General features: G+C 40.2%; 2 protein-coding genes across 6 annotated transcripts in view; one reads left to right on the top strand and one right to left on the bottom strand.

The window, feature by feature from the left end:
* Nucleotides 1–2,251, bottom strand: part of LOC121320602 (mediator of RNA polymerase II transcription subunit 14-like) — a 38,753-nt gene extending 36,502 nt beyond the window's left edge. For both annotated transcript variants that reach the window (XM_041259068.1, XM_041259069.1), the window contains exon 1: nucleotides 1,773–2,251. In XM_041259068.1, the coding sequence (XP_041115002.1) occupies nucleotides 1,773–1,954 (182 nt within the window). In that variant the 5' untranslated portion in view covers nucleotides 1,955–2,251. The remainder of the gene's footprint in view (nucleotides 1–1,772) is intronic.
* Nucleotides 2,252–9,683: 7,432 nt separating this feature from the next.
* Nucleotides 9,684–12,714, top strand: part of LOC121320600 (probable ubiquitin carboxyl-terminal hydrolase FAF-X) — a 79,618-nt gene continuing 76,587 nt past the window's right edge. For 2 of the 4 annotated variants that reach the window (XM_041259067.1, XM_041259066.1), the window contains exon 1: nucleotides 9,684–10,215. The gene's annotated coding sequence lies outside the window, so the exon portion shown is untranslated. The remainder of the gene's footprint in view (nucleotides 10,216–12,714) is intronic. The other 2 variants (XM_041259064.1, XM_041259065.1) reach the window with 2 other exon arrangements.

Below are 12,714 nucleotides of genomic sequence, written 5' to 3'. Positions count from 1 at the left end.
CTTATTTAGAGGCTTAATAGCAAAGGGGGTGAATCCATATGCACGCACCACTTTTCCGTTATTTATTTTTTAAACAAGTTATTTTTTTCATTTCACGTCACCAATTTGGACTATTTTGTGTATGTCCATTACATGAAATCCAAATAAAAACCCATTTTAATTCCAGGTTGTAAGGCAACAAAATAGGAAAAATGCCAAGGGGGGTCAATACTTTGCAAGCCACTGTATAGCCTGGATGTCACCCACGTTCAGGCTATTCCACTGCCGACCATGGATGGGAGCTACCAGGGGGCAGCGCACAATTGGCCAAGTGCCACCCCTGTGGTCTGGCTGGGCACCTGTGGGCTTGGCTGTAAGCTGTGTTGTCCTGCAACGCTGTAGCTCTGGGTTGGCTGCACGGTGGGCCTGCAGAGTGAAAAGAAGCGGTTGGCTGATGGCACACGCTTCGAAAGACGGCGTGTGTTCATCTTCGCCACTCCAGCGCAGTCAGCACAGTGTTGTTAGCCTACTCATTTAACTTTAATTAAATAGATTTTTCAAGTCCAATTTTCAGATCACACAATGCTGCTACCTGGTGCCTTCCCACTTCCTGTGCTGTAGGTAACACAATCCGATTACACCTAAACTACTGAAGATTTGATTACAAGTAGAATCAGGGTATATTTAGCACCCTTGATGAGAACAGGCCATGTACTGAGTACTAGGATGTTTTTAAGTCACCTCACTAACAATACTCGGAGGAGGGCAGGAATATGCATCCATTCACAGGTTCCACGTTAAAATAAAGTTAAACAGCAGCTTGTTTAATTAAAAAGAACTAAAACAGTTTTCTGGAGTTACATGTATCATTATGGCAGGGTGCATACAAGTCCCCTTCAATACTTTAAAAATAATTATCAGATATCACTGTCAGGGTTGCCAACTTGCTCCAGAATTTACCGACACTAAGTCAGGTCAGGTTTCTTAACTCGCCTCTCTAACCGCAAATGAATTGATTTTATTGAACATGTAACGAGTGTAAATTGAGTGAGCGGCTTCAATAACAGTGTTTGCGGTGACAATTCTATCAGGACAGCATCATAACATGTACTAAAATCATGTTGCTTGAAATGTTATATGGTAAACAATATGTATCAAAATAGTGCAATTCCGTCATTATAGAGAATTATGCACTCACCCGCACTCTTTCTCGTTTAACCTTGGGGGTTAAGTTTCTATTGCTGTAATATTCATTTCTGCTTCGCACAGTCCGCCTCAGTCAGACAAATACAGCAAATCAGCAAGCTGTACAGCTCTGACTGATGGAAACGATCCTCGTAGGAAGCATTCCTCGCCCCCAGACAGGTGTGTGCTTTTACAGTTATCACAACAATTACATCCCTTTAGCGACAGCTCACTCAATTTACACTCGTTACATGTTCAATAAAATCAATTCATCTGCGGTTAGAGAGGCGAGTTAAAAGACCTGACCCGTCTTAAAGTGTCGGTAAATTCTGGAGCAAGTTGGCAACCCTACTTCTTTGTTTTTCTACTACGTAGCTTAATGAAGTGTTACGACAAGGGAAGTTTAGTTTTGGACAAGACATTAAGGGATTTGTAAAAGCTTTGCAAATATAAACAGTTTATAAAACACACATATTGTAGAAAATAAACAAAAACACCTTTCTTAAAGCTCTTGGGTTTACTGTTGCCTGTGCAGTGTGCGCCCTGTATACTGTACTGCCAGACTAGCTGCACTAGCAGCAGCACAGTGACTGAACGAAGATACTTACAGTTCAGCCAACAGCGTGATGTCATGGTAGGTCCTCTGCAGTAAGAATTCGATGAGCAGGCTGAGTCGGACCCCGTGAGTCGCAGGAGCCCCTGCCGTCACCCCAGGGGGAGGAGGTGGCGGAGCTGAGGTGGGACCCCCAGCTGGTACCAGTTGGTTATTCTCGATCTGCACCGGGGCCATTTTAAAATAAGAAAGCTCCGGGCAGCTAACGCTAGACAGCGATGGAGAGGTGAGTGAAAACAGCACCTCGCGAATTCAATGAATCCCACCCAAATCCGTGAGGAGGCGAGGGGTCCCTTGTTTGTTTTTTTTTTTTTTTTTTTTAATATAAAATCCCCTAAGTATTTATGTTCGTCTTTCCGGGATGGAAATGTCTTTTCCCCATGGAATTCCAGGCAAAGCCACAGCGATTTCTGTTGTAAAGAAGCGACAAATCAGATCTTCACCGGCGCCATCATTACAGGAAGTGATTAGAGAATCGTAAGAACTACTTGACCCGGAAACGGAACTGAAGGGAAAGCGCTGTGGTCTCAACTAATCTCAACAAAATAGAGAAGAGTGGGTCTCCGCTGTGTGTTGTATATTGTATGATGAGGTGTGTGTAAACTTCTTGTTATCCACATATGTGCACAGTTTTGGTCAGCTGTATGAAAAATTGATTAAACTCACTCTCCCTCTGAAATTTCTACCAAAAGTGTGCAACTATTTTAAAATACAGTTCACACAAATATGACATCAGATGTTTGAGATACCGTGTTGTAGGCCCAGTAAAATATTGCATTGCAAAAAACTATGTATAACAAATAATTCCAATTTTTTTTAATTCCAATTCATTCAAAGTAATTTGCTGTCACTGTGAGAAATGCATTGTAACATAATACTGATAATTGCAATTTTAATCAATTATGTATTGGAATTGATTAAAAGAGAATAGGAATTGGAGTTGGGAATTTATTTTAAAAATGAATTGGAAATGGAATTTAAAATTTTTGTCCTTAACGGGTGGGGGATAGTTATTTGATCCAGTGTCAAAGTCTTTGTACAAGATCAAATCAGAGGAATTTTTCTTAGTTTAAAACCTGTGGTGAAATTATGAAAAAAGATTTAACGAATTTTTTGTTTTAATTAATTATTATTATATATAGATATATATATATATATATATATATATATATATATATATATATATATATATATGATATCACATATATATATATAATATATATATATATATATATATATATTATATATATATATATAATATTACAAAATTTTAATGTTTTGTTAAATGTATTGATTAATTTCATTGTATATATAATGAAACTGTCCTGCACTGTGGGTGACTTCTTTAAAGCAGTCTAGAAGCAGGTTCACGAATGTCAAACTATTTTATTCATAAAAAACAGACTTTGGAAAAAAACATTATTTAAATAACACATACACCGTACTGTACTCTAAAGGGAAAACATGTCAATTTTCTGAAGGTGGACCCTGGCATGTACGCAAAGCTTCAGAGCCTCAGTGCCTCGCTGCCTTGGCACCCTCGGTGTTTTGGCACCCTTGGTGTTCAAGAGCTTCCTGACATCGGTGGCTTCGTGCCCCGGTGCTTTGGCATTCTCGGTGCCTCGAGAGCTACACGCCTCGACGCCTCGAAGCTTTTTGAGCCTGTGTAGCGGCGTCTTCAGTCCCACGCTGCCCCGGAGCCTCGGTACCCCAATGCTTCGATGCCCTGGACGCTTTAAGCACCACGCCTTGTGCCCTTGGTTGCCCTGGTGCCCCTGTGCTCCATAGCAGCATTTCACCCAGCACACTCAATCCCCTCTGGGTTTTTTCGGTACCTCTGTGTTACACAGCCTCGACGGCTCTGTGCTTCAGCTCCGTCAATGCTCCGGAGCTGCACACCTCGACTGAAATGTTGAATTTCCACCCGTACACGTCCCACAGGTGGAAATTGCCGCCACAGGACAAACACACCCTGTGTGTGAGGTGCCTGGGCATCGAGCATGCCTCTGCTGCCTTGGCTGACAGGTCGTCCTGCTCTTTTTGCGCCGGGTCCAAAGAGAGCACCCTACAAAAAAGACTGCCGCTTTTCTAGGCCGAGAACCCTGCAGCCAGCCTAGGAGAGCCATTGTCGGTTTCGGGATCCCAGGCCTCCCCACCCCACCCTCCGAGCCCTACGCTAAGTATTCCTAGAAACGCAGACCAGGTGAGGGATATTGCAGAGTTAAAGGGCCAAATGGCCCAAATACTCCAGCATTTAAGCAGGCTGCAGGTTCAAACCCTGCCCCAGCTCCACCAGCGCTGCCCTAGAGCATACCCCGGCTTCATCAGTGGTTGCTGCAGAGGTTAAACAACAGGATGTGATGATGAGTGAGGAGGAACAGAATGCACTCTCCCTAGCAGCTTCCTAGGATGAGGAGTCCTTCTTGCTGACAGAATCGGGCACAGATGGAGAGGGCTGTCAACTTCCTCCAGGTACCCTGGAAGGCAAGTTCTGAGCAGCGCAGGTCTGTTTTCAGACCAGCGCAGACTTCGACCCATGGAGGGAGCAGAGGCAATAGGGCTTACACAGTTCCTTCCAGTGGACTCCACCATAGCGAACCCTAGTGCGAGCCCCCCAGTGGGAGGTCTATCTAAGGATCCTGTAAGCCCAAATGGCCAATGCAGGATTACGGAAGCTTTGGCTGTCTCAGACGAGGGTCCCTAATGTGGACAAGTCCGCATTAGTAGATGCGCCTATCTCCGTTGGCCACACCTTTGGACCAGCTGTAGAGGAAATCTTACAGTGCTCTCATAGACAACGAGAGGCACCCCAGCAGGGGGCTGCGATGCTCCCCTCCCATACCTCGACACAGGGAAGGGGAAGGTGATGGCATCGGGCAGCTACCACGGTAACCCAGGCTATCCCAATCCCTATGGCACCACGGGGCAACCTGAGTCACCACCTCCAGGCCTCAGTGGCAGTGAACACAAGGGGCCGTCAGCAAGGAAGGGTATACACTGGACGTGGGGCCCCAGCGCACCAGTGCCCAGGGAGACAGTTCCAGAGGAACTGCCCCAGGCAGCTTCCAAGGCAAACTCCGCCACAGCCTCAGCAACCCTAGCAGCCTACATCCCTGCACATAAACACGCTAGAGCTGAGAGCAGTCCAATTCATGCAGAAACATTTTCTCCCTGTGCTCTGCAACAAACGTGTCCTTGTGGTTGCATACATGAACCACCAGGGAGGGGTTGGATCCCCAGGGTTACACTGCATAGAGTTTCAGCTGCTGATGTGGGCACAGAGGCACCTCCTGTCCCTCCTCGAAGGTCAAGAGAGAGGAAGCAACAGTTCTCCTGGTTGCCCAGGAGAACCTGGTTTTCTGGCACCCAGAACTGGGCAGACTCCAACTGTGGATCTGGCCCCTGAAAGGGACCGTCTGTCCCCCCTAGGGCTCTCGGACGCAATAGTGAGTACACTAGAGTACAAGAGTATTGTACGCCTATAAATGGAAAACATTTTCAAAACTGGTGCATGGCTGGAGGCCATAATCCCATGTATTGTCCTATAGCAGTTATATTACAGTTTCTGCTAGATCTACTAATGGTGGATAAATCCCCCTCTATGTTGAAAGTGTACCTACAGCCATATCTGCTTGCCATGTTCCTGTCGACTCAGTATCCCCGGGTGCTCATATACTGGCGACCCGTTTTCTAAAGAGTGCTCGGCGGTTACGTCCTCCTATAAAGGATGTCCTCCCCAAATGGAGTCTAGATGTGGTACTGGATGACCGCCAACCTTGTGAGGTTGCATCACTCGCATTCGCGGGTTCAATGCATAAGAGGCTGAATAGTAAATAGTCTCCGTGCAGTGACAGTTTATTACCTCGATGAGGCGAGGCCGAGGACGTGACTTCGGGGAGGGGGACTATCGGCAGCTTTGATATGAAATGCTCAGTGAATACCTGACAAGCAGGCATATTCCAAAAGTATCATTGGCGGTGATCTTTTCTTTCTGGGAACCGGGGTTACATCTGTAACCTATCGTTTTGTTTTGTAATAAAATATATAAATTAATGAAACTTTAACAGCAGTCTAGAAACAGGTTAACGAATATCAAACTGTTTTATTCATAAAAAACAGACTTAAAAAAAAAAAAAATCATTAAAAAAAACATTATTTAACTAACACATACACAGTACTGTACTCTAAAAGGAAAACATGTCTATGGACCCTGACATGCATACAATGCCAGAGGAATAATTTGTTTTACTTTTGACTTGTAAAATCAACAATCATATCTGGATAATGACTGGGGTTTTCCATAGGTAACCACACAAAAACAACAAAAAAAAAAAACAAAGAACCGTCCTGGTAACATTTGTTGTTTTGCATTCATGATTTCAGTTTCTAGTTACAGGTGAGATGGCTTTCTTTCTGTTTTGTTTCATATAGTATGTGTGAAGGGACACACAGTAAGGATTACATATAATGCCTTCCTAATCAATGACTTCCAATGAGCAGCCAGCTGACACAGACAGAAATACAAAAATGAAAAGTAGGCCTCAGTCTGCACCTTCAAATTGTATTCCTAGTCATCACAGAGGTGTTGTGCTCTTCTTCAATGGCCTTGTTCCCTTGCCTGGATCCTGCTGTCCTAAACTCACTCCCACTCTTACTCTGTATTGCATAGACTGAATCTGCACTTCCACTCTCCTTGGACTGACTCTGTGCCAAAAGATAGACAACTTTCATATGTATTGACAAGTGCTAAGATAACCAAGTAAAGTAATAGAATACAGTGCTCTACTAGTTTGCAATACATACAATTCATTTTTACAATACATTTATATTGACTGGTAAAAAAGAAAAAATACTGTGTCTATGACTAATTCATTCTGGAATTTTTTAATACTGAATAATAACAATACAATTAGGTAATACAATGCATTTCCTGAATGTTATAATATTGGTAACTGAAAATAACACTTTGCTACTTCTTGTTGCTATTATTATTATTATTATTATTATTATTATTATTATTATTATTATTATTATTATTTCCTTTACAGGTATTTCTTTTTTAAATAATATTTAATGTGGAAAGGGCCAGTTTATTAATGCAGTTGTGATATGACTTTGTAGAAAATATAGTTTTTTACCAAATGTTTTTTTTTTTTTTTTTTTTTTTTTTTTTTTTTTTTTTGCAGTTGACTCCCAGATATGTTGTTTGCACTTGAGATGGAATGATGTAATAGCAGGTCTGAAAGAATGTGATGTGTCTGCTACCCACTCAGCTCTGGGATGCAAATAGCATGAACAGAAAGTCATGATTTATGCATCTGATTTGTATAATGATTTCTTGATTTCTTCATAGAGAACTTGTATGGCCTCATCCATAGCCCCTCGGCTGAATAAATGTGTGGTCTCTGCACAGTTATCGTCTATGTATGACATCCCTGCAACTCAATCAGCTGTAAATACAAAATGAAAGTTATCAGTATCATGAAAAACGTGTCAAAGACACCTTTATACAACTTTACCATAGTACATTTGCACAGTAATTTTGCAGTGTCTCATGCTTTTCTCATGGCTATGCATAGTTTTCTGTGGTTTGCCATGTTTTTTTAATGTGCTTTAAAAACCTTTCACTATACTTTATTACACTTTGGCATGCTTTTATTAGGGTAAAGTCTTATAGACAGCTATCTCGTTAAACTGGCAGACTCTTCATAACTTGTGTTCAATAATGTGCAAACCTATTATGATCATTACAGTGGTATACTGGTTTCTCTAGATATATGTAAAATCGAGGGTTGTGAAATCTGGAGAGATGTACAACACCCTCCATTATACTAACACTGATATTTGTTTTCTGTACATATCTAGACTCACTAACATTATGCAAAAATATTCATATCTCTAATATCACAATTTTATTAGGCTGATCCCTTATCAAACAGATTTTGTACACATGAAATGTGTTAGAAACATTGCAAAAATAATATCAGACCTGATAATGAATTCCAGTTTATGTACCTTGTAACATATAATTCCCTGTGTTCAATCCTAACTCTGTTTGTGATTGAGTTAAGGTACTCATTAACCCACGTCAAGGAGAGTTGATTGTAAACAGCAAGTGCAATTGGTGCAATGTGAACAAATATAGATACAAAGAGGCTAGTGAAGGACACCCACAGACTTCCTGTATGGCATGTGCATTGAACTATTACGTTACAAATAAAATCGGATTGTACTCTCATGCTTTTGTAATTGGGTGGAACTACTTTAAATATTATAAAAAGAAGCTTCTGACTAGCTGACATAACAAATCAGTGTTGCAATAATGAAACCGAAAGATTTATTTTTATTTTTAAAGATCATGTGGTAGCCATTGCTACCCCTTTTATATGCTGTAGTTGGGAGCCATAGTTAAAAGACTGTGTTATTTGTGCTACTGTAATGGCCTTATAACCTGTTCCACAGTACAAAGGGCCACCTTATAAAGAGAGAGCACTGTACTGAGGAAATGCATGAAAAAAGTGTGTGTGGGGGAAAAAGAGGCAGGATGCAAGAAAATAAAACCAGCTTCAATTTGAACATATTTTAAGAGAGAACATGCTATCTATTTACTATTTAGTTCAGTCCTAGGTCATCTTCCTATCACCAATCCTTCTGTGCAGCTGTAAGAATGCATGCTCCGTCTCCACCTTTGTCAGCTAGTAGATTTACCCAGTTGGAGTGTTAACCAATGAAATGACATGACACGGGTGTGGTGAATACCAACACAGGCTCATGGGTAGGAAGAAGATGGGACTGGATCAATGATTTCATTCTATGCTGTGTTTTCTCCAAAGTGCGTGCAAGAATATTCTGGTCACCTTGTGTAGTGGTCAATGACATCAGTTAAGTATCACAGTTTGCAATTAAAAACAGAATAGCTCTATTTCTGGAAATCTCAAGATAAACTTGGTGAGCACCTTCCTTGCTGATGGCAGAATACAGATGAAATTAAATCAGACCTGAAGGTCAAAGGTCACAAGGTATTTGCAGTGTAGCGATGGAACTGTACTGTACTTCTGAGTGTTGTTTAGTTAAAAAACATTACAATGAACCCAAACGTAACCCTGTTGCTAAATTAAAAGTTATTAATAAATTGCAATGCTTGTCAAAGACGTCATAACTTGGAAACTGTGGGTGGTGGAGACCTGCAATTCAGTGAGCATTGTTTCCTCTAGGGACCGACTCAACAACCCCAGCTTAATCAAAATCTCAGATGGTGACAAACAAATACCTAAATTGAGTTTCTTTTACAATGAATGCCTCTACTCCACCCAAACCAGTGATGACAAATCAGCCCAGAGAACCTAAAAAACAAGGCATCACACATCATGTTTCAATTTTGAGATGAATATATATCTATATCTATATATTTTATATATATATAGATATATATATATAGATATATATATATATATATATAGAATATATATATATTATATATATATATAATATATATATATATATTTCAAGATGTACACTGGAACAGATCAGTTTGTATTACACAATTGTAACAGCCACTTGGACACATCGTCTATTTAAAAAAAAAAAAAAAAAAAAAGATCGTGTACTGTGGATGAGCTCATCATCCGGGTCTTATGAGACTGCTGCCGTTTCTAATGTCGTTTTTGCCCACAATGACAGCACATCAACAAGTATGCCGAGAGAGCTAGCTAGTGAGACGAACTCCCCACCGAGCTCACTCGTCTAAAGCCGGTGGAAGAGGAGTATCTTTACACGGAATGTTATGAAACTGCATACTATTATTCGCCATGTTGGATCCAGTGGGTCTATGGGTCACCACACAATGTTAACTCTGTCTTTGAGCCAGAATGGTGTCAGTCTCATAAACATTGTGAAGGAGGAGTCGCGGCACAACTTGAAAGAGGCGGAGCGGAGCCGAGAGAGAAACATCAGCGCCGCTCTAGACCGTAGAAACCGTGAATAAAAATTAAATAAAAAAATGCGTCGCGTATTAGGGGTCTGAGACAAGATACATCGTGAGCATTTTGTACAACTCAACACTAGCTTGTTGTTGTTATTCATTTTCCTCGGACGAAAGTCTTTTTAGCCGTTGAGTTTCGGGACGCACTGTGTTGTTGCAGCACCGGCAGCGTTTGTTCGGAGTCTGCGCTGGCGCCATATTGAACCGAAGCAGTACTGACTGACTGGCTAGGACTGAAACTGACAAGATATCAGAGCTGGGGGGGGCTGCTGCTGCTGGTGACGCAGGAAAAACACCCAACAGCAGACAAAAAGCCAAGATATCGAGATCCCTTTTAACAGAAAAAGGATTCGGGCGAAAAACCTGTGCACAAGGCTGGTGAAAATTAACCCCGACTTTCTAAATTAAAAAATCTGGAGTAGTGGGGAAGAAAGAGAAGAATCTAATCTAATTCATGGTAAGTTGCATTTCATTTTTGTCATTTTCATGTAAAAATATTATGCGTGTATAGTTAGACTATGCATGTTTATAAAAAAAAAAAAGACAGTGTGTCAACAGGGCATTTGTTATGGACTGACGGTTGTGTGAAGAATACCCTCACTGTATGTGTGTAGAAGCCGGTTGTTGCTGTATTTTTACTGTAAAGAGAAGGAAAATGGCTGACCGTCTGTCCTGCTTGGGATGAATGGGTGATGATGATGGAGCTCCCAGTTTCCAACCCGTTTTCCACCGAAATGGAGCATAAGATTAAAGTGTCATCCCTGGGTATGACTAGACAGACTTTCGTGGAGGAATTTAGCCCCAGACTGCTTTGCTATTCGCTGCGGCCGGCAAATTAATGTGTTCCTTTTGGAGCGGAACGCCATTACTGAGGCGGATTGAAAACTAGTAGGCCTGGAGGACTACGCCTGGAAATTAGGCCTTGCGTTATTTTACGTTATTTGTCGTGTAAGTACAACTGAACGTTTCAATTTTAAAAGTTAATGGAGTTAATGCAAGTTAAATACCGCAATTCGTAATGGTCTGTTGGTGTTTGTTTGCCATTTACATTGCTAAATTGTTGAAACGGTTCTATAATAGATAACAACATAGGCGTATTTTTGTGTTATCTTTATTGTGTGCAAGTTAACACTGTTTGCATATCATACAAATGTCATATCAAGAGGGGTGGATACGTGCATTTATTCATTGCTTAGTTTGTATGTAACGTATACATATAAACCTGCTGAATGCTTTGTTGAAAATGTTTTGATTCTCTCTTCCAGTATGGATTCAAAATATGTAATTCGTTACGTTTCTTGTAACTAAATAGAATAAACAAACTACAATGTTATTGTTTTTATCACATTGAATTAGTACGTAATATTATTGTGATGCTTAATGGGATAAAAATATAGATATTGATGATCTGCATGAAAGAATGTCGGTAAATGATATTGAAGTCCTGTATGAAGACGAGGCTTTCGCTTTGTTAAAAAAAAAAAAAAAAAATGTATATATATATATATATACACACACACACACACATTAAATCAGCTGTTATCATCTATAGCCTGTCAAATGATCACTTCAGTGGTAGAACTGGCCAATGTCATTGTTGAACTTGAAACTTCGATTTGAATGTGCAAGAAAAAAGTTGCATACAGAATCGTTTGATATATTTGTATTTTGTGGTTTAGAATAATCTTATGCAATTGCAAATAAGGGAAATGACTAGATTAATTTACACGTAAATAAAGAGTGAATCAATCTGCTGTTATGTAATTTCAATAGACTGCCTGTAATTTAATTACCCCCCTCCCTTTTCCTAAGTTTTGAATATAGCTGCAAATATAGTAAGCCTCATTTTGTGCTGAACAAAGTTATTATTTTTTAATATCTCATTGTGTTGCCCGTTTACTTTGTATTATGGAAATTATGCATTTCCTCTGAACTCTAGTACTTTCTGACGCAAGGTTTTGTATACCAAACATTAGTAAACATGAGAGAAACATCACAATATTTCATTTATCTTGCAACACATTTAAATGATGTTTTTTTTTTTTGGGGGGGGGGGGGGGGGGGGTTAGAAATAAGACATTATGCAATTTGTGTAAGTGACAGTTTGGACAAGTTATAGCTTTTTGTTGACTTCAAGTGGTGGTTTTAGTGATTACAGACCTGCTTGAGTTACAGTAACTGAAAATACTGGTAATATGTGAATTTTCAGGTTTTCGTATTAATATTTCAGCCATTACTACCATTGAAAACATTTGAATGGAAAGTGGACAAATGACATGACCCAGCTTCTTTTTGGTGGGGGATAGTGTATTCGGTACTTTTTTTTTTTTTTTGCTTTAAATACTAGATTGAGAGTGTGGTCTGTTCTTGAAGAACTGCAAGCTTTGTTACCAGACCACTTGTTATTCAAGATCAACATCTAAACGTATTTTCTTCTTCAGGCTATACACACAATTACAGTATTATAAACTGAATGCTGTGTGAAATGTGAATTAGTGTAGTTTTTTTTTGGCCTGGTTTCAAGAATACCCCTTTTACACTGGCACACCTGACCCGTAAGGGTATTTTTATTTTTTTGTCACGCTAACTGAAAACATACATGCTGTGTAGTGGGTGGGGAGGTTTATTTTATTATTATTTGAACGAATCAAAGGAAAGGCAAGGAATAAGAGTGTAGAATCAATTTTTTTTCCTACCATCGACGCTTATTCCAACGATCTGATGGATAGTCCCGGCCCTACGCAGGAACTGAGGGCACTTAATGGGAAATGGCATCCTTTTACTTGGGTGATTTATATGCCTTTTATCAATAGGTGCGTCACTATAGGAACCCACTGCATTCCTGTGCATTTGCTTCACGTCCTAATGCATGGGTGTCAAACTTGTTTAGTTTGGCGCGCCTGATCCGATAAAAATATGAAGACGAACCCAAAACCTAAAAATTGTGTTTCACAAA

This window comes from Polyodon spathula, chromosome 9 (assembly GCF_017654505.1).
Source record: "Polyodon spathula isolate WHYD16114869_AA chromosome 9, ASM1765450v1, whole genome shotgun sequence".
NCBI classification, from domain to species: domain Eukaryota; kingdom Metazoa; phylum Chordata; class Actinopteri; order Acipenseriformes; family Polyodontidae; genus Polyodon; species Polyodon spathula.
Note: the sequence above shows the minus strand (reverse complement) of the source record. Positions and strands in the feature narration are given on the sequence as shown.